The 21382-nt window shown below is 45.2% G+C and overlaps 1 protein-coding gene across 4 annotated transcripts in view; it reads right to left on the reverse strand.

The window, feature by feature from the left end:
- ddr1 (discoidin domain receptor tyrosine kinase 1) overlaps positions 1 to 21382 on the reverse strand; it is a 67675-nt gene that overhangs the window by 35552 nt on the left and 10741 nt on the right. For all 4 annotated transcript variants that reach the window (XM_014200988.3, XM_014200989.3, XM_014200987.3 and 1 more), the window contains exon 2: positions 167 to 324. In XM_014200988.3, coding sequence (XP_014056463.2) covers positions 167 to 266 — 100 coding nt within the window. In that variant the 5' untranslated portion in view covers positions 267 to 324. The remainder of the gene's footprint in view (positions 1 to 166; positions 325 to 21382) is intronic.

The raw sequence follows: 21382 nt of genomic DNA on the forward strand, positions 1-21382 counted from the left end.
TCACTGGATGTTGGCCAAGTGGGACGGTAGCGTCCCACCCCCCCTAGAGAGGTTAACTAGGTAGGTTATTGAGAACCCATTATTTTCAACAATAACGACCAATCATATTCTAGGGATCTGATTTGACCTTAAACAGCCACTTCCTCTCTGACATCTGACCTCTTACCTGGTTTAAAGTGCCACTCGTGGTCATCCGCAGCCGACAACACCACCAGGACGATAGTAACCACAATGACAGGCAACAGACGCAGCTCTGGCGTTGCCATGGCACCAGCAACACACCTGGTTACCTGTCCGGAGACGCGCTGACAACCACAGGCATACCTGACACAGAGAGAGAGAGAATGAGAGCAAATGAGAGAGAGAGGATTAGAAGATTTCAGAATGCATGAATCATTTCTTATGTTTCATGAAAGACAGAATACGAGAGAGTAGGAAGAATGAGAGAGGTGATAATCTGTGTGGATGGGTTTCTTTCTAAATGTCAGGTCCAGTCTAGTAGATACAGTAGTAGGTCCTTTATACATCCACACTGTGTGTCTAGTAGATACAAATAACTCAATTCAACACAACAAAATACAACAAAACAGACCAGTGGGTGGGGTTATATCCTGCCTGGTTGGCCCTGTCCGGGGGTATCGTCGGACGGGACCAGTGTCTCCCGACCCCTCCTGTCTCAGCCTCCAGTATTTATGCTGCAATAATTTGTGTCGTGGTGCTAGGGTCAGTCTGTTATATCTGGAGTATTTCTCCTGTCTTATCCAGTGTGAATTTAAGTATGCTCCCTCTAATTCTCTCTCTCTCTCTCTCTCTGTCTCTCTCTCTTTCTCTCGGAGGACCTGAGCCCTAGGACCATGCCTCAAGACTACCTGGCATGATGACTCCTTGCTGTCCCCAGTCCACCTGGCCGTGTTGCTGCTCCATTTTCAACTGTTCTACCTGCTGCTATGGAACCCTGACCTGTTCACCGGACGTGCTGTTTTCGACTCTCTCTCTACCGCACCTGCTCTCTAACTCTGAATGATCAACTATGAAAAGCCAACTGACATTTACTCCTGAGGCGCTGTCTTGTTGCACCCTCTACAACCACTGTGATTATTATTATTTGACCCTGCTGGTCATCTATGAACTTTTGAACATCTTGGCCATGTACTGTTATAATCTCCACCCAGCATAGCCAGAAGAGGACTAGCCACCCCTCAGAGCCTGGTTCCTCTCTAGGTTTCTTCCTAAGTTCCTGCCTTTCTAGGGAGTTTTTCCTAGCCACCGTGTTTCTACATCTGCATTGCTTGCTGTTTGGGGTTTTAGGCTGGGTTTCTGTATAGCACTTTGTGACATCGGCTGATGTAAAAAGGGCTTTATAAATACATTTGATTGATTGATTGACTAGTGGCACCACAACACAGACACCATTGGCTTGGTTTAGATCTGTTGTTGTTGCACAATGAACCAATCGAAGGTGGTATAATTAGCCTAGCCAGCATTACTTAGTACTTCAGCGTTCGAAATGTCAATCATGTCATTTCCAACTCCCTTATTGCAAACTCCTCCTCAAGCCCTAATTAGCTTAAACATAGCAGCAGGGTTGTTTCGAGATAGAGAAAGACAGTAGTAAATACATGTAGATCATTCATCAGATCACATAGCCAGAAAAGGACAGATAGAGAGAGAAATAGAGGAAGGTAACAGATATATTTGAGATGATTGACAGTCCAGTCTGTGTATCAACACTACAAGGAGAGGGGCTAAGACAAGACAAGACAAGACAGACAGACAGAACGGACAGACAGATAACACCACCAGGACAGATAGGGTGCTGTAGTAGTTAGACTGGGGCCTGATAGGGTAGACAGGGCACTGTAGTAGTTAGACTGGGGCCTGATAGGGTGCTGTAGTAGTTAGACTGGGGCCTGATAGGGTAGACAGGGCACTGTAGTAGTTAGACTGGGGCCTGATAGGGTGCTGTAGTAGTAAGACTGGGGCCTGATAGGGTGGATAGGGTGCTGTAGTAGTTAGACTGGGGCCTGATATGGTTCTGTAGTAGTTAGACTGGGTCATGATAGGGTGCTGTAGTAGTAAGACTGGGGCCTGATAGGGTGGATAGGGTGCTGTAGTAGTTAGACTGGGGCCTGATATGGTTCTGTAGTAGTTAGACTGGGTCATGATAGGGTGCTGTAGTAGTAAGACTGGGGCCTGATAGGGTGGATAGGGTGCTGTAGTAGTTAGACTGGGGCCTGATATGGTTCTGTAGTAGTTAGACTGGGTCATGATAGGGTGCTGTAGTAGTTAGACTGGGGCCTGATAGGGTGCTGTAGTAGTTAGACTGGGGCCTGATAGGGTGCTGTAGTAGTTAGACTGGGGCCTGATAGGGTGCTGTAGTAGTTAGACTGGGGCCTGATAGGGTGCTGTAGTAGTTAGACTGGGGCCTGATAGGGTGGATAGGGTGCTGTAGTTACCCATCTACGAGACACAAAAGGGCTTGTCCAGTAGTTTTACTGGTGGATGCTTAATGATTGGGGGTGATGGGGGCAGGGAGGGGGAGACAGCTGGTAGGGGAGGGGGTGTAGAGGGGTGGCCTGGGGTTCCTGTGGGCCCTCTCTGTTTCGGCTTCAGCTCTGACTTCACTGGCACAGACCAACAGCTGACACACAGCTGTAGGGACACAGAGGAAGGGGAGTGACAGTGTGATGGACAGAGAGAGGGAATGAAGGGAGGTATGAAGACAAGTGAAAAGTGGAATTGTAGGCATAGAGAATGGAAGAGAAGGATGGAACGAAGGAGCAGTCCAGATGACATGGATGACATAGTAGAAAGAGTGTGTGTGTGGTACAGAGGAGATTTCAGGGATAGCCAGCCAGTGCAGCTGTCCAGAACAAGAGACAGGCGCTAGGCAACAGATACAGGGTGCAAGTGTTCAGAGAGAGAAGACAGCTTGTTTTGAGAAAACACCCAAGCCTTCCAAATGAGTGAAGCAGTGTGTGTCTGCTTTGCCAGATGACACCATGTTGAAATATGTCTCTTACAGGATTCCAGTAACTCCAAGCATGCAGAACCAGAGCTGAGAATCTCCCTCCGCTGGCCTGTCCACTATGTCAACAATCCTACACAGTCACCACGGTAACCACTCCACATCGTAAACGAAAATGATCCCTGTCACAATCAATAACAACGTACTTGACAAATGTTACAACAGATAAAATACTTTTACTGACCAGTGACCACAAAACTGGATGGAAATACAAACCTTAGGTTCTAAAGAAAATACAACCAAATTAAATCCCCACTAACCAAAACCAAGATTATGTTTGGCATAGACAGTCAAGTGTTTTTGAGGAAGTGGAAAAACAAGCCGCAGTGTTTAGGGAAAAGCTAGCGAGGGAAGCGAGGCGAGCCCATAGTGTTTAGCTAACCATCCATCTCCCTATCCCACTGCCATCTCCCTCCACTCACATGACTTGTCCAGACTAATCCACAGTGCTAATTAATGGTTATGGCTGTCTAAGTCCCACCACACAACAATAAAACAGACAGAGAGTGAAGGAAGGAGGGAATGAGTGAGGGAGAAGAAAGGCTCTTATGAAAAAGTATGCTTCAGAGAAAGTTTGACAAAAGAGTTTGGATTTCTTTTGGCACTGCAATGTCTCATGACAATCACATTGTAATTTGCATTCCAAAATATACTGAAAAAATATATAAACACAACATGTAAAGTGTTTATCCCATGTTTAACGAGCCTAAATAAAAGATCCCAGACATTTTCTATACGCACAAAAAGCGTATCTCTTGGCCAAATTTGTTTACATCCCTGTTAGTGAACATTTCTCCTTTGCCACAATAATCCATCCACCTGACTGTGGTGTGGCATATCAAGAAGCTGATTAAACAGCATGATCATTACACAGGTGCACCTTGTGCTGGGGACAATAAAAGGCCACTCTAAAATGTGCAGTTTTGTCACACAACACAATGCCACAGATGTCTCAAGTTTTAAGAGAGCGTGCATTTGGTATGCTGGCTGCAGAAATGTCCATCAGAGCTGTTGCAAGAGAATTTCATGTTAATTTCTCTACCATAAGTCACTTCCAACGTTGTTTTAGAGAATTTGGCAGTACGTCCAATCAGCCTCACAACCGCAGACCACGTGTAACCACGCCTACCAAGTACCTCCACATCTGGCTCCTTCACTTGCGGGATCATCCAACCCAGGTCTCCCGAGTGGCGCAGCGGTCTAAGGCACTGCATCTCAGTGCTTGAGGCGTCACTACAGATTCCCTGGTTTGAATCTAGGCTGTATCACAATCGGCCGTGATTGGGAGGCCCATAGGGCGGCGCACAATTGGCCCAGAGTTGTCCAGGTTTGGCCGGTGTAGGCCGTCATTGTAAATAAATATTTGTTTTTAACTGACTTGCCTAGTTAAATAAAGGTTAAATAAAATTAATTAAATAAAATCTGTGTCGAGCCACCTGGATTGATGAAACTGAGTTTGTAAACCAAAGATTCTCTGCACAAACTGTCAGAAACCGTCTCAGGGAAGCTCCCCTCCGTGCTCGTCATCTTCACCAGGGTCTTGACCTGACTGCAGTTTTCAGTCATAATCGACTTCAGTGGGCAAATGCTCACCTTTGATGGCCACTGGCACGGTGGAGAAGTGTGCTCTTCATGGATGAACCCCCATGTCGCAAGGATCTGTACACAATTCCTGGAAGCTGAAAATGTCCCAGTTCTTCCAAGGCCTGTATACTCATACATGTCACCCATTGAGCATGTTTGGGATGCTCTGGATTGACTTGTACGACAGTGTGTTCAAGTTTCTGCCAATATCCAGAAACTTTGCACAGCCATTGAAGGGGAGTGGGACAACATTCCACAGGCCACAATCAACAGCCTGATAAACTCTATGAGAAGAAGATGTGTCGTGCTGCACGAAGGCAAATGGAGGTCATACCAGAAACGTACTGGTTTTCTGATCCACGCCCCTACCTTTTTTTAAAGGTATCTGTGACCAACAGATGCATATCTGTATTCCCAGTCATGTGAAATCCATAGATTAGGGCCTAATTTATTCATTTTAATTGACTGATTTCCTTATATGAACTGTAACTCAGTAAAATCTTTGAAATTGTTACATGTTGCATTTATATTTTTGTTCAGTGTATAATGTGATTGTCTGGTAACTGCTAAGAACAATAGTGCCCATTAAAACACCCATTCAAGTTGGGCCATATTATGAGAGTTTGCCATACTATATGACTTGATGGTATCAAGCCCAACTTTGAGTTGGAATGTTCGTTCCTCTCAGTCTAATTCTAAGGGGTTGAGTTTGGGCCTGGGGTAGAACAAGGAGCTGATTCTAAATCTATTATATTCTCTGTGTTCCGTCTTCTCTGTGTGGAGTCCATGAACACAGCAGCCACAGAGACTGTTTCTCTCCCCAGCCAGTCAGCCAGTTAGTAAGACAGACAGACCGTTTCTCTCCCCAGTAAGACAGACAGACAGGAGTAATAGTAACCCTCCCACTGGGGAGGCTAGAGAGTAGTGAGGTCTTTGTTCTGGGTTTCCGTCAGACCCAGTAGAGGGAGTAACTGAGGCACAACCATCCGGTGAGTCCTGGATAGATGGAAACACCTTTAAACCTTCCAAGCACTTACAGTGTTCAATGGCGTCAGCCGGGGAAACAAGGCGACATTTGAAGGCTTTCCTGAACGAGAGCAGATGGTTTTGTGGTTTTGTTTGTGAGTCAGTGATAGCCTGGTCCCAGATCTGTTTGTGAGGTCTTGACACATCAGAGGGGTTTACTACAAAGTAGGATCAATGAGTTAGCAGGCTAACAATAACAAGCAGAAATAACTGTTGATTTTCTGTTTCATTAAAAAGCCAAACTTAGATATAGGGATGGGTATCGTTAAGATTTTAACGGTATTACTACTCTTACCGATAATGCTTATCCATCCGGTACTTTAACGGTATTCTTATCGGTTCTTTTTTACCAGAAAAAAACCCGAAACAAATTAAGAACAGAATTAACACTGCTTTATTATCTGAAATGTAAAATAAATAAAATAAACAATTATTTACAGCAAAAGAAACAGTGATTTGTTCAAAACATTGCTATTATAGACTAATGTTGTGATGATGGAAATGTAAAACAAATGAAATAAACAAGAATTTCCTGCAAAAGAAAATACAGTGGTATAGAGCAACACGGGTGGGGCCTGCAGGTAGGCTGCAGAAGGACAAGCAGTTCTTCTTCTCTGGCAGAAGTCGGGACCTCTCCTGACTTATTGTGTTCCCTGCAGTCGAAAATACCCTCTCGCTAGGGATGGAGGAGGCTTGAGCAAAGAGGTAGCTTGTTGCAATGTTTGTGAGGAGGGACAGAGAAGCTCTCTTCTCCCACATCACAGGATCTTCAGCCATGGGGATGGGAGTCAGGCCTTTGTAGAGCTCGATCTCTAGGTCAACGCGCTCGCTGAGGGTGAGGGACGAGGTGTCCTGTTGGATCCTCAACCTCAACTCCTCCTCTGAGAACAGCTCCTCCAAGGCACTCCTTGTTTTGTACAATGGAGGGACTGTCTCCTCCATTTCCTCTCCTTCTCCTTCAGACTCCTCCTCCTGTTGCTGGTGCTCTGTGTCTGTCTGCTCCGGCTCCTCTGACAGCCCTGGTGTTGCTCCTGTCACATTGGCCTCAGCATTTGCCTTCCTCAGCCTGTCCCAGGTGGCGTCACTCACCGGCCTCCCTTTAAATCTGGGGTCCATTGCTGTGGCCTCATGCAGGAAGGCTTGAACGTCCTCATCCTGATAGCGCTCGGAGAGGTTCTCCCACACCTCTTTGATGGTTGCCACAAACGTTGTATCTTCATGTTTCACATTGAAGTGCTCTTCCAGTTTTTGAGGATGGGTTTGATCTGTCCACAGGTGGCATTGTTTTCACATGACACACACAGTGTGGATGTATAGAGGATTCTCATGAGCTGGACAAACTCCTCAGCCTTATGGAAGTCCTCGTCCTTCAGACGGTCCAGGTTGTCCTTGGTCATTGCTTTTCGCAGTTGTGCGTCCAAGGCTGCTGCTTGGATCGCTGGATATTGCTCCCTGAATCTCTCTATCATTAGATAGAGCGGGTTCCATCTGGTCTTGACATCAAGGATGAGTGAGTGTTGCGGAAGGCCTGAAACAACAACAAAAAACAACATACATTTAATTACCGCACACTTGAATATCGAATTAAATTGTTAAATGTGGGAATTTCAAAATAATACTTTAATAAATTGAACTAGCTTCTTACCAAGGAGCTGCTGCTTTTGGACATCGAGGATCTCTTGAACCACACGGCCACTGCTCTGATTCGGGGAGCCCATTTATCAATGGAAGTCATTTTGTAGATTTTCTGCGCTGCCAGATTCAAGGTGTTTGCAAAGCATCCTATTTTTAGGATGTGTAGCCGCTTGATGGCAACATCCATATTTCCAGCATTATCAACAGTTACAGCTACAATCTTGCTCGGCTCTGTCTCAAACTCTTCCAGAATGTCTGAGATCTCCTCTGACACTACTTCGTCAGTTTGCCATTTGTACACTGCCCTGGTGTGGAGGACCTTCTGTTGTACACTGCCCTGGTGTGGAGGACCTTCTGTTGTACACTGCCCTGGTGTGGAGGACCTTCTGTTGTACACTGCCCTGGTGTGGAGGACCTTCTGTTGTACACTGCCCTGGTGTGGAGGACCTTCTGTTGTACACTGCCCTGGTGTGGAGGACCTTCTGTTGTACACTGCCCTGGTGTGGAGGACCTTCTGTTGTACACTGCCCTGGTGTGGAGGACCTTCTGTTGTACACTGCCCTGGTGTGGAGGACCTTCTGTTGTACACTGCCCTGGTGTGGAGGACCTTCTGTTGTACACTGCCCTGGTGTGGAGGACCTTCTGTTGTACACTGCCCTGGTGTGGAGGACCTTCTGTTGTACACTGCCCTGGTGTGGAGGACCTTCTGTTGTACACTGCCCTGGTGTGGAGGATCTTCTGTTGTACACTGTCCTGGCTTGTGTAGTGAACTGTAACAGTGAGATAATGGCCCTGACAGAGGCTGGTCCACTCGTCTGATGTGATGGTCAGCTTTGGCACGTCCTTCAGCTCAGTGATCACATTGGCCTTTTCTACCCCATACCAGGTAGGAATTATTGTGTCACTGAGGTAACTCCTGGAGGGAGGGGTATATTTGGGGTTGAGTGCCTTGCTCATCTCCCTACAGTAAAAATTATATATAGTTTTCATGTGTTGAATTATCATTATTGAATTATTGTGTTGTTGTGTATTGTGGAGTGATGGGACTAACATACAACCCTTTGAAACTACTATATCCGAAACATGAATACAACTCAATATATATACTGACAGACTGTTACCTAAAGCCCTTTGACTCCACTGCTGCAAAGGGGTGTAGGCCTTTCACTATGACCTTGGTCATGGCTAGGTGGCACTCATTCACCCTCTCCTCAGTCATCCTCCCACTAGCTGCCAACGTGAAGGGGCTTTGGGCTGGTCTTTGGCTTGGACCAGCTGTATTAGAGGGAGGAGTGGGTTGGTTCATTGTAGCTGCAACTTTAACAAAAAAGTAGCAAAATCTTTAAATGGGCGATTTAATTTTTGAACGCAACCACAGCTAAACAATCAGCTGGCTAATGGTTCCTTTTGATCAGGAACCCATGTTCTCATAATCTAGTTAACTCTGTGTGTGTTGGCTCTAGGCTGCTAGCATACATACCTAACGTAGATCAGGCAACGAGAGATGAACTACAAGCTAGGCAGTCAAACTGTTTCTCTGCCTGTACATGATGCACTTTCCATAGATGTTTGGACAGATTGCTTGTAAGGGCGGAAACACGAGCAAAAGTCTTGTTGCACTTGTGGCAACGAGCATTGTCAGCATCAACTCTGGTGAAGTGTAACCACAATTTTGAATATTTAGTTCTCTCCGCCATCGTCACTAATTAAGAGCAGGGTCTTTCGGGTGTGTGTGTGTGTGTGTGTGTGTGTGTGTGTGTGTGTGTGTGTGTGTGTGTGTGGTGTGTGTGTGTGTGTGTGTGTGTGTGTGTGTGTGTGTGTGTGTGTGTGTGTGTGTGTAGAGATGTGAGAGAGACAGGCTCCGCGCGACAGCTCTCTCTTCTGGATTGGGAATAGCGAAAATGCATCACAGACAAATGTCTTCATCTTATTGCAAATTGGAAACGGTTGGTGAGATAAAATGTGCAAGATAACGTTTATGTAGCAATAATAAATAGGAAATGTATTTTCTTAATTTCGCCAGTACCGAAAGCAGAACCGATAACATCTGAGTTTATCGATACTACGGTCTTTCATAATTTAGCCCTGGGGCCCGTTTAATACCGGGTTTCAGTACACATACCTACTTAGATATGTGTTATTGGTTGTTGAGTCAATTAGACCATGCCCATTTCAAGCTTATCTTTCTAAAAACGACAACGTTATTTCAGAATAGTTAGGCAAGTTAGCTGGCTAACTCATTTATCCTGCTTTGTAGAATACCCCTTTGTTTATTTATGCTGTAGTTGACAATACAGCAGAAACAGATCAGAGACCAGGCTAGGTCATGGTTGTTGTTAGCCTGGTAACACTGCTACTGGTTCTGAGGGGCTATTCTCTGAGAATCTTTGAAGACCTGGCCAGAAGAACAATCGTGGCAGCTAGAGTGCTGTGCTACTATCCAGCAGGCATTTTTGCAAATCCTGCAAGTTCTGATACCCTTTCCCTGAAGCTGTCGCCTTCCCTTGAAGTATTATTAAACTATCTGACTCAATGTATTTCTCCTCCATGTCATTGGTTACTGTTCTCAGAACACCATTGGTCACTGAAGCCGAGGGAAGATGGCTGCCCTCTTGGACAATAGCCCAACAGAAAGTTCTGACCCTCTCTCCGATCGATCGGGATATTGACATTTTTATTTTATTAATCTTTTTATTTCACCTTTATTTAACCAGGTAGGCCAGTTGAGAACAAGTTCTCATTTACAACTGCAACCTGGCCAAGATAAAGCAAAGCAGTGCGACACAAACAACAACACAGAGTTACACATGGAATAAACAAACATATAGTCAATAATACAATAGAAAAATCTAGATACAGTTTGTGCAAATGAGGTAAGATAAGGGAGGTAAGGCAATAAATAGGCCATAGTGGCAAAATATTTACAATTTAGCGATTAAACACTGGAGCGATAGATGTGCAGAAGATGAATGTGCAAGTAGAGATACTGAGGTGCAACGGAGCAAATAAATAAATAACAGTATGGGGATGAGGTAGTTGGATGGGCTGTTTACAGATGGGCTATGTACAGGTGCAGTGATCTGTGAGCTGCTCTGACAGTTGGTGCTTAAAGTTAGAGAGGGAGATATGACTCTCCAGCTTCAGTGATTTTTGTAATTCGTTCCAGTCATTGAGAGAACTGGAAGAAAAGGCGGCCAAAGCAGGAATTGGCTTTGGGGGTGACCAGTGAAATATACCTGCTCGAGCGCGTGCTATGGGTGGGTGCTATTATGGTGACCAGTGAGCTGAGATAAGGCGGGGCTTACCTAGCAAAGACTTATAGACGACCTGGAGCAAGTGGGTTTGGCGACGAATATGAAGCGAGGGCCAGCCAACGAGAACATACAGGTTGCAGTGGTGGGAAGTATACGGGGCTTTGGTGATAAAACGGATGGCACTGTGATTATTCAGCAAATTGGATGCAGTCGCCGAAGTCAAGGATCGGTAGGATGGTCAGTTTTATGAGGGTGTTTGGCAGCATGAGTGAAGGATGATTTGTTGCGAAATAGGAAGCCGATTCTAGATTTAATTTGGGATTGGAGATGCTTAATGTGAGTCTGGAAGGAGAGTTTACAATCTAACCAGACATCTAGGTATTTGTAGTTGTTCACATATTCTAAGTCAGAACCGTCCAGAGTAGTGATGCTGGACGGGCGGGCAGGTGCGGGCAGCGATCGGTTGAAGAGCATGCATTTAGTTTTACTTGCATTTAAGAGCAGTTGGAGGCCATGGAAGGAGAGTTGTATGGCATTGAAACTCGTCTGGAGGTTAGTTAACCTCTTGCGGATTAGTGGGACGCCATTTCAACACCTTCCGGTGAAATTGCTGAGCGCCAAATTCAAATTAAATTACTATAAATATTAAACTTTCATGAAATCACAAGTGCAATACATCAAAATAAAGATTAACTTGTTGTTAATCCAGCCGCCGTGTCATATTTGAAAAAGGCTTTATGGCGAAAGCAAACCATGCGATAATCTGAGGAGATCACCCAGCACACAAATACATAACAAATAATTTTCAACCAGGGAGTTGCGACACGAAAGTCAGACATAGCGATATAATATATGCCTTACCTTTGAAGATCTTCTTCTGTTGGCACTCCAAAAGGTCCCAGTTACATTACAAATGGTCCTTTTGTTCAATAAAGCATTTTATATCCATAAAAACTCAGTTTAGCTGGCGCGCTTCAGTCAATAATCCACTCGGTTTCCCTCCTTCAAAATGCATACAAAATGAATCCCAAACGTTACCAATAAACTTATCCAAACAAGTCAATCAACGTTTATAATCAAACCTTAGGTACCCTAATACGCAAATAAACAATAACATTTAAGACGGAGAATCGTTATTGTCTTTACCGGAGAAAAATACCAAAGAACGCGCTCTCATTCACACGCTTGGAAACACTACAGCCAAAATGGGAGCCATCTAGAAAAACTACAATTTCTGGCTCATTTTTCCAAAAACCAGCCTGAAACTCTTTCTAAAGACTGTTGACATCTAGTGGAAGCCCTAGGAACGGCAATCGGGCACGATTTCGACCCATTATAAAGGTGCCAGCCATTGAAATCAGTGGTAGGATGATTTTTTTTTTTTTGTGATGGTTTGTCCTCGGGGTTTCGCCTGCCATTTCAGTTCTGTTATACTCACAGACATTACTTTAACAGTTTTAGAAACGTGAAAGTGTTTTCTATCCACAACTACCAATTATATGCATATCCTAGCTTCTGGGCCTGAGTAGCAGGCAGTTTACTTTGGGCATGCTTTTCATCCGGACGTCAAAATACCGCCCCCTATCCCAAAGAGGTTAACACAGTGTCCAAAGAAGGGCCAGAAGTATACAGAATGGTGTCGTCTGCTTAGAGGTGGATCAGAGAATCACCAGCAGCAAGAGCGACATCATTTATGTATACAGAGAAAAGAGTTGGCCTGAGAACTGAACCCTGTGGCACCCCCATAGAGACTGCCAGAAATCCGCACAACAGGCCCTCCGATTTGACACACTGAACTCTGTCTGAGAAGTAGTTGGTGAACCAGGCGAGGCAGTCATTTGAGAAACCAAGGCTGTTGAGTCCGCCGATAAGAATGTGGTGATTGACAGAATCGAAAGCCTTGGCCAGGTCGATGAATACAGCTGCACAGTATTGTCTCTTATCGATGGTCTCAGAGAAGTGTTTCTGAGAGAAGTGTGGTGTGGTGCGTTGTCCTTCAGTGGCACATATGGATCCTCTCACTGGATTCCATGAACAACTAACACACAGATGGAATGAAGCCATTTGTCTGGAAACAATGGCTGTGGTGGATATCCTCTGTGATGAGGCTGTATGTAACAGTGTATTGGTTGGTCAGTCAGTCAGCGGTCCAGTCATCCAGTGATTCACTAGTATGTGTCAGCTGACACTTCATCAATACCAGGAAGTACCAGTCAGCAGGAAGTAAGGAAGTACAGCCAGTCAGAAGTTTGGAATCTGAACTGATTTTGACAGGATGGAGCAGGAAGAGGAAAAGTGAGTCATTTAAAAAGGACAAGTGATGAGAGAGGTGAAAGATAGATGGAGAGAGAAACTAAGAACATGCTTGAGTGTGAGGAAGGAAAGAGAGAGAGGGGGGATTATAAAAGTGGGCGGAAAGAAAATAGTAATAAAAGTAATTTTTAAAAGCGGGCGGCGATAGAGAAAGAGTGAGAGAGTGAAAGAAAGAGAACTAATTTCCAGGAATAGTTTGGCCTTGGGAAGTGTGGCCTGACTCATTACGATGGCTCTCTGCTTTCCAAAACACAGTTTCAACAACTCACACACACATACATATGTACACACACACACACACACACACACACACACACACACACACACACACACACCACACACACACACACACACACACACACACACACACACACACACACACACACACACACACAAACTTTCCCTTCACCTAACTGCCAGTGTCAACACCATAAACTTACGCCATGCACAATAACATAGCTCTGAACCAATCTAAACGACGAGGAACTGACAGACTGAAAATATTTATGCAATAAAGACCAATGAATCAACTCTTTAGGAAAGTGAGACAGGAGTAAAAAAGTATTGTAATAAACTCTGATTCATTATATGCAGCTTGGGCCAAGTAGGAGTCAATCATTAAGGGAGTAAAACTTCCAGTTACTCCAATACGTTCCTTCCCCCTTTCCCTAGCCCCCTCTCCTCTCCTCTCCCCTCTCTTGCCCCCTCCCCTCTCCTCTCCTCTCCCCTCTCTTGCCCCCTCCCCTCCCCTCTCCTCTCCTCTCTAGCCCCCTCTCCTCTCCTCTCCCCTCTCTTGCCCCCTCCCCTCCCCTCTCCTCTCCTCTCTAGCCCCCTCCCCTCCCCTCTCCTCTCCTCTCTAGCCCCCTCTCCTCCCCTCCCCTCTCCTCCATAGTTAGGATCAAGTCATCTTGGCCTTCCCCAGTCCTCCTTACTCTAACTCTCTCTCAGCTCCATAAGAGCTGTATTTCTAGGATTGCACATTCTTCAGCATGTCTACATCAGTGGAGGCTCCTCAGAAGAGGAAGGGGAGGACCATCCTCCTCAGTGAATTTCATAAAAATAGTGAAACATTAAAGTTCTCGTTTTTAGATAAAACTTTACTAAATATATTCATGTCACCAAATAATTGATTAAAACACACTGTTTTGCAATGAAGGTCTACAGTAGCCTCAGCAGGACTCTGTAGGGTGGCACCATGTGTAGCCGTAGGACAGCTAGCTTCTGTCCTCCTCTGGGTACATTGACTTCAATACAAAACCTAGGAGGCTCATGGTTCTCACCCCCTTCCATAGACTTACACAGTAATTATGACAACTTCCAGAGGAAGTCTGTGGCTGCTATGAAAGTGAACTGTGTTTATGTCTTATCAGGGGTGTATTCATTCTGACGATTCTGTTGAAAAACAATTCTTAAACGGAACGGGGATAAACATACCAGAATTTGTCTAATAGAAACTCTCATTTGCAACTGTTGGACTAATGATTACACCCCAGATCAGTTAGATGCAGGCAAGAGTGTTCACACCGGTATTGAATGTCTCACTCTGTCACCTTGACTACTCAAAATTCTCTTGACCTGTGCACCTATGTTTGTAAACTTTAATTCATAGGCTAGGTTGTAGCAACCTCATGTAGAAGCCTAAACCTATCGATATTACATTGAGCTGGGTGACTGGAACATGAATGACAGTCATCCAATATGCTGTGAAAAAGTTTTCTAATCCTCCTTCATCTTAAACGGCACCGACCGCCACTGGCCTATATAGTAGAGCAGACAGACGATGATTGAAGACCACAGGTTCAGGTTGTCCTGCTGGGGAAATGAAGCTTTGTCATCAACAGCAACAGAAGCCATATGAAGACATTAGTTGGACGTCAATACAAAATGTATGGATGTTAAATACTAATGCTTTTTTTCATCCCGAAGCAAAACTAAACTAATAATGAATAGATTCAAACTAGCACATTTAATGGAGTTTTGGGTTCAATTTCAAAGTCTGTAAGTAGTCCTAAAGCCAAACACTGACTCATGCTTCTGCTTCCTGTCATTGATCTGCATCAAGATGACAGAATCAAGAGGAAGAATATTCATTTTCTGTTGGGGCATAATACAGTGGGGGAAAAAAGTATTTGATCCCCTGCTGATTTTGTACGTTTGCCCACTGACAAAGAAAGGATCAGTCTATAATTGTAATGGTAGGTTTATTTGAACAGTGAGAAAGAATAACAACAAAAATATCCAGAAAAACGCATGTCAAAAATGTTATAAATTGATTTGCATTTTAAATGAGGGAAATAAGTATTTGACCCCCTCTCAATCAGAAAGACTTCTGGCTCCCATGTGTCTTTTATACAGGTAACGAGCTGAGATTAGGAGCACACTCTTAAAGGGAGTGCTCCTAATCTCAGCTTGTTACCTGTATAAAAAGGCACCTGACCACAGAAGCAATCAATCAATCAGATTCCAAACTCTCCACCATGGCCAAGACCAAAGAGCTCTCCAAGGATGTCAGGGACAAGAAGATGGTCTACATCGTCTACACAAGGCTGGAATGGGCTACAAGACCATTGCCAAGCAGCTTGGTGAGAAGGTGACAACATTTGGTGAGATTATTCGCAAATGGAAGAAACACAAAAGAACTGTCAATATCCCTCGGCCTGGGGCTCCATGGAAGATCTCACCTTGTGGAGTTGCAATGATCATGAGAACGGTGAGGAATCAGCCCAGACCTACATGGGAGGATCTTGTCAATGATCTCAAGGCAGCTGGGACCATAGTCACCAAGAAAACAATTGGTAACACACTACGCCGTGAAGGACTGAAATCCTGCAGCGCCCGCAAGGTCCGCCTGCTCAAGAATACATATACAGGCCCGTCTGAAGTCTGCCAATGAACATCTGAATGACTCAGAGGACAACTGGTGAAAGTGTTGTGGTCAGATGAGACCAAAATGGAGCTCTTTGACATCAACTCAACTCACCGTGCTTGGAGGAGGAGGAATGCTGCCTCTGACCCCAAGAACACCATCTCCACCGTCAAACATGGAGGTGGAAACATTATGCTTTGGGGGTGTTTTTCTGCTAAGGGGACAGGACAACTTCACCGCATCAAAAGGACGATGGACGGGGCCATGTACCGTCAAATCTTGGGTGAGAACCTCCTTCCCTCAGCCAGGGCATTGAAAATAGGTCGTGGATGGGTATTCCAGCATGACAATGACCCAAAACACACAGCCAAGGCAACAAAGGAGTGGCTCAAGAAGAAGCACATTAAGGTCCTGGAGTGGCCTAGCCAGTCTCCAGACCTTAATCCCATAGAAAATCTGTGGAGGGAGCTGAAGGTTCGAGTTGCCAAACGTCAGCCTCGAAACCTTAATGACTTGGAGAAGATCTGCAAAGAGGAGTGGGACAAAATCCCTCCTGAGATGTGTGCAAACCTGGTGGCCAACTACAAGAAACGTCTGACCACTGTGATTGCCAACAAGGGTTTTGCCACCAAGTACTAAGTCATGTTTAGCAGAGGGGTCAAATACTTATTTCCCTCATTAAAATGCAAATCAATTTATACATTTTTTTGACATGTGTATTTCTGGATTTTTTTGTTGTTATTCTGTCTCTCACTGTTCAAATAAACCTACTATTAAAATTATAGACTGATCATTTATTTGTAAGTGGCAAACGTACAAAATCAGCAGGGGATCAAATACTTTTTTCCTCCACTGTAGCCTAGACCTAAGGCCTATACGCCTACACCCACACTGCAGATTGGAGAAACGCAACCTGTACAATTCTGAACAATTAACTAAAACACCTCTGTTGTTGCCTAAGTATGGATCCAAACCCGTATGGAACCAAGATCACCTGGGAGAATCAAGACAACGTTAGCACAATGAGCTAAAGCCTAGGCATTAGATCTAGAACATTGAGCTAAATCATTTACATTTACGTCATTTAGCAGACGCTCTTATCCAGAGCGACTTACAAGTTCGTGCATTCACCTTATGATATCCAGTGGAACAACCACTTTACAATAGTACATCTATATCTTATTGTTTTGTTTTTTTTTTGGGGGGGGGGGGTTAGAAGGATTACTTTATCCTATCCCAGGTATTCCTTAAAGAGGTGGGGTTTCAGGTGTCTCCGGAAGGTGGTGATTGACTCCGCTGTCCTGGCGTCGTGAGGGAGCTTGTTCCACCATTGGGGTACCAGAGCAGCGAACAGTTTTGACTGGGCTGAGCGGGAACTGTGCTTCCGCAGAGGTAGGGGGGCCAGCAGGCCAGAGGTGGATGAACGCAGTGCCCTTGTTTGGGTGTAGGGACTGATCAGAGCCTGAAGGTACGGAGGTGCCGTTCCCATCACAGCTCCGTAGGCAAGCACCATGGTCTAGACATTAGCTAGTATATAACTACTGCTATGCACACCCTTTCTATTCACATACTGTCCATACACACCATTCACATACATACAGTGCATTCGGTAAGTATTCAGACCCCTTGACTTTTTCCATATTTTGTTACGTTACAGCCTTATTCTAAAATGGATTAAACAGTTTTTTCCCCCCTCATCGAGCTACACACAATACCCCACAATGACAAAGCAAAAAACGTTTTAGAAATGTTTTTTAAAACTGAAATATCACATTTACGTAAGTATTTCAGACCAGTTACTCAGTACTTTGTTGAAGCACCTTTGGCAGCGATTACAGCCTAGAGTCTTCTTGGGAATGGCACTACAAGCTTGGCACACCTGTATTTGGGGAGTTTCTCCTATTATTCTTTGCAGATAGGGTTGTTGACCTGTTGGAAGAGGAACTTTCACCTCAGTCTGAAGTCCTGAGTGCTCTGGAGCAGGTTTTCATCAAGGAGCTCTCTGTACTTAGCTCTGTTCATCTTTCCCTCGATCCTGACTTGTCTCCCAGTCCCTGCCTCTGAAAAACATCCCCACAGCATAATGCTGCCACCACTATGCTTCACCGTAGGGATGATGCCAGCTTTCCTCCAGACGTGATGCTTGGCATTCAGGCCAAAGAGTTCAATCTTGGTTTCATCAGACGAGTGTCTTGTTTCTCATGGTCAGAGTCTTTAGGTGCCTTTTGGCAAACGTCAAGTGGGCTGTCATGTGCCTTTTACTGAGGAGTGGCTTCCGTCTGGCCACTCAACCATAAAAGCCTGATTGGTGGAGTGCTGCAGAGATGGTTGTCCTTCTGGAAGGTTCTCCCATCTTCACAGAGGAGCTCTGGACCTCTGTCAGAGTGACCATCGGGTTGTTGGTCACCTCCCTGACCAAGGCCCTTCTCCCGCGATTGCTCAGTTTGGCCGGGCAGCCAGCTCTAGGAAGTCTCTTGGTGGTTCCAAACTTCTTCCATTTAAGAATGATGGATGCCACTGTGTTCTTTGGGACCTTCTATGCTGCAGACACTTTTGGTACCCTTCCCCAGATCTGCGACTTGACACAATCCTGTCTCGGAGCTATACGGACAATTTTTTCGACCTCTTGGCTTGGTTTTTGTTCTGACATGTACTGTCAACTGTGGGACCTTTATATAGACAGGTGTGTGAGCCTTTCCAAATCATGTCCAAGCAAGTGAATTTACCACAGGTGGACTCCAATCAAGTTGTAGAAACATCTCAAGGATAATCAATGGAAACAGGATTCACCTGAGCTAAATTTCAAGCAAAGGGTCTGAATACTTATGTTAATAAGGTATTTCTATTTTTATAAATTTTTTATAAATTAGGTAAAATAAAAAAACTGTTTTAGATTTGTCTTCATGGGGTGTTTCGTGTAGATTTATGTTTTTTTATTTAATACATTTTAGAATAAGGCTGTAACGTTAAAAAAAAAATGTGGAAAAAGTAAAGGGGTCTGAATAATTTCAGAATGCACTGTATATATACTGCTCAAAAAAATAAAGGGAACACTTAAACAACACATCCTAGATCTGAATGAAAGAAATAATCTTATTAAATACTTTTTTTCTTTACATAGTTGAATGTGCTGACAACAAAATCACACAAAAATAATCAATGGAAATCCAATTTATCAACCCATGGAGGTCTGGATTTGGAGTCACACTCAAAATTAAAGTGGAAAACCACACTACAGGCTGATCCAACTTTGATGTAATGTCCTTAAAACAAGTCAAAATGAGGCTCAGTAGTGTGTGTGGCCTCCACGTGCCTGTATGACCTCCCTACAACGCCTGGGCATGCTCCTGATGAGGTGGCGGATGGTCTCCTGAGGGATCTCCTCCCAGAACTGGACTAAAGCATCCGCCAACTCCTGGACAGTCTGTGGTGCAACGTGGCGTTGGTGGATGGAGCGAGACATGATGTCCCAGATGTGCTCAATTGGATTCAGGTCTGGGGAACGGGCGGGCCAGTCCATAGCATCAATGCCTTCCTCTTGCAGGAACTGCTGACACAGTCCAGCCACATGAGGTCTAGCATTGTCTTGCATTAGGAGGAACCCAGGGCCAACCGCACCAGCATATGGTCTCACAAGGGGTCTGAGTATCTCATCTCGGTACCTAATGGCAGTCAGGCTACCTCTGGCGAGCACATGGAGGGCTGTGCGGCCCCCCAAAGAAATGCCACCCCACACCATGACAGACCCACCGCCAAACCGGTCATGCTGGAGGATGTTGCAGGCAGCAGAACGTTCTCCACGGCGTCTCCAGACTCTGTCACGTCTGTCACATGTGCTGTGTGAACCTGCTTTCATCTGTGAAGAGCACAGGGCGCCAGTGGCGAATTTGCCAATCTTGGTGTTCGCTGGCAAATGCCAAACGTCCTGCACGGTGTTGGGCTGTAAGCACAACCCCCACCTGTGGACGTCGGGCCCTCATACCACCCTCATGGAGTCTGTTTCTGACCATTTGAGCAGACACATGCACATTTGTGGCGTGCTGGAGGTCATTTTGCAGGGCTCTGGCAGTGCTTCTCCTGCTCCTCCTTGCACAAAGGCGGAGGTAGCGGTCCTGCTGCTGGGTTGTTGCCCTCCTACGGCCTCCTCCACGTCTCCTGATGTACTGGCCTGTCTCCTGGTAGCGCCTCCATGCTCTGGACACTACGCTGACAGACACAGCAAACCTTCTTGCCACAGCTCGCATTGATGTGCCATCCTGGATGAGCTGCACTACCTGAGCCACTTGTGTGGGTTGTAGACTCCGTCTCGTGCTACCACTAGAGTGAAAGCACCGCCAGCATTCAAAAGTGACCAAAACATCAGCCAGGAAGCATAGGAACTGAGAAGTGGTCTGTGGTCCCCACCTGCAGAACCACTCCTTTATTGGGGGTGTCTTGCTAATTGCCTATCATTTCCACCTGTTGTCTATTCCATTTGCACAACAGCATGTGAAATTTATTGTCAATCAGTGTTGCTTCCTAAGTGGACAGTTTGATTTCACAGAAGTGTGATTGACTTGGAGTTACATTGTGTTGTTTTAGTGTTCCCTTTATTTTTTTGAGCAGTGTATTTATATTCCACACACAATGCAAAGCTGCCATTGGACTCTGGAGCAGTGGAAACGCGTTCTCTGGCATGATGAATCACGCTTCACCATCTGGCAGTCCGACGGACGAATCTGGGTTTGGCGGATGCCAGGAGAACGCTACCTGCCCCAATGCATAGTGCCAATTGTAAAGTTGGCCCCTTAGTTCCAGTGAAGGGAAATCTTAAACACTACAGCATACAAAGACATTCTAGACGATTCTGTTCTTCCAACTTTGTGGCAACAGTTTGGGGAAGGCCCTTTCCTGTTTCAGCATGACATTGCCCCTGTGCACAAAGCGAGGTCCATACAGAAATGGTTTGTCGAGATCGGTGTGGAAGAACTTGACTGGCCTGCACAGAGCCCTGACCTCAACTCCATCGAACACCTTTGGGATGAATTGGAACACCGACTCTGAGCCAGGGCTAATCGCCCAACATCAGTGCCCTACCTCACTAATGCTCTTGTGGCTGAATGGAAGCAAGTCCCCGCAGCAATGTTCCAACATCTAGTGGAAAACCTTCCCAGAAGAGTGGAGGCTGTTATAGCAGCACTGGGGGGGACCAACTCCATATTAATGTCCATGATCTTGGAATGAGATGTTCAACGAGCAGGTGTCCACATACTTTTGGTCACGTAGTGTAGCTCATTCTAATATTTCTACTACTGTACATGACATTTTAGTTACACTGTTTATACACACCGCATATGTATTTATATACTGGATTCTTAACATGCTATTTTACTTCTTTGACATTTTACTGCATTGGTAGGAGCTAGTAACATAAGTATTTCGCTGCACCAGCTTTAACATCTGCTAAACTGTGTACGTGACCAACTTAAACTGCTGAGCTAAAGCCTAGGTATCAGATCTAGACCACGTTAGCACACTGAGCTAAAGCCTAGGTATCAGATCTAGACCACGTTAGCACACTGAGCTAAAGCCTAGGCATTAGATCTAGACCACGTTAGCACACTGAGCTAAAGCCTAGGCATCAGATCTAGACCACGTTAGCACACTGAGCTAAAGCCTAGGTATCAGATCTAGACC

Source organism: Salmo salar, chromosome 05, assembly GCF_965601325.2.
Source record: "Salmo salar chromosome 05, fSalSal1, whole genome shotgun sequence".
NCBI classification, from domain to species: Eukaryota; Metazoa; Chordata; class Actinopteri; order Salmoniformes; family Salmonidae; genus Salmo; species Salmo salar.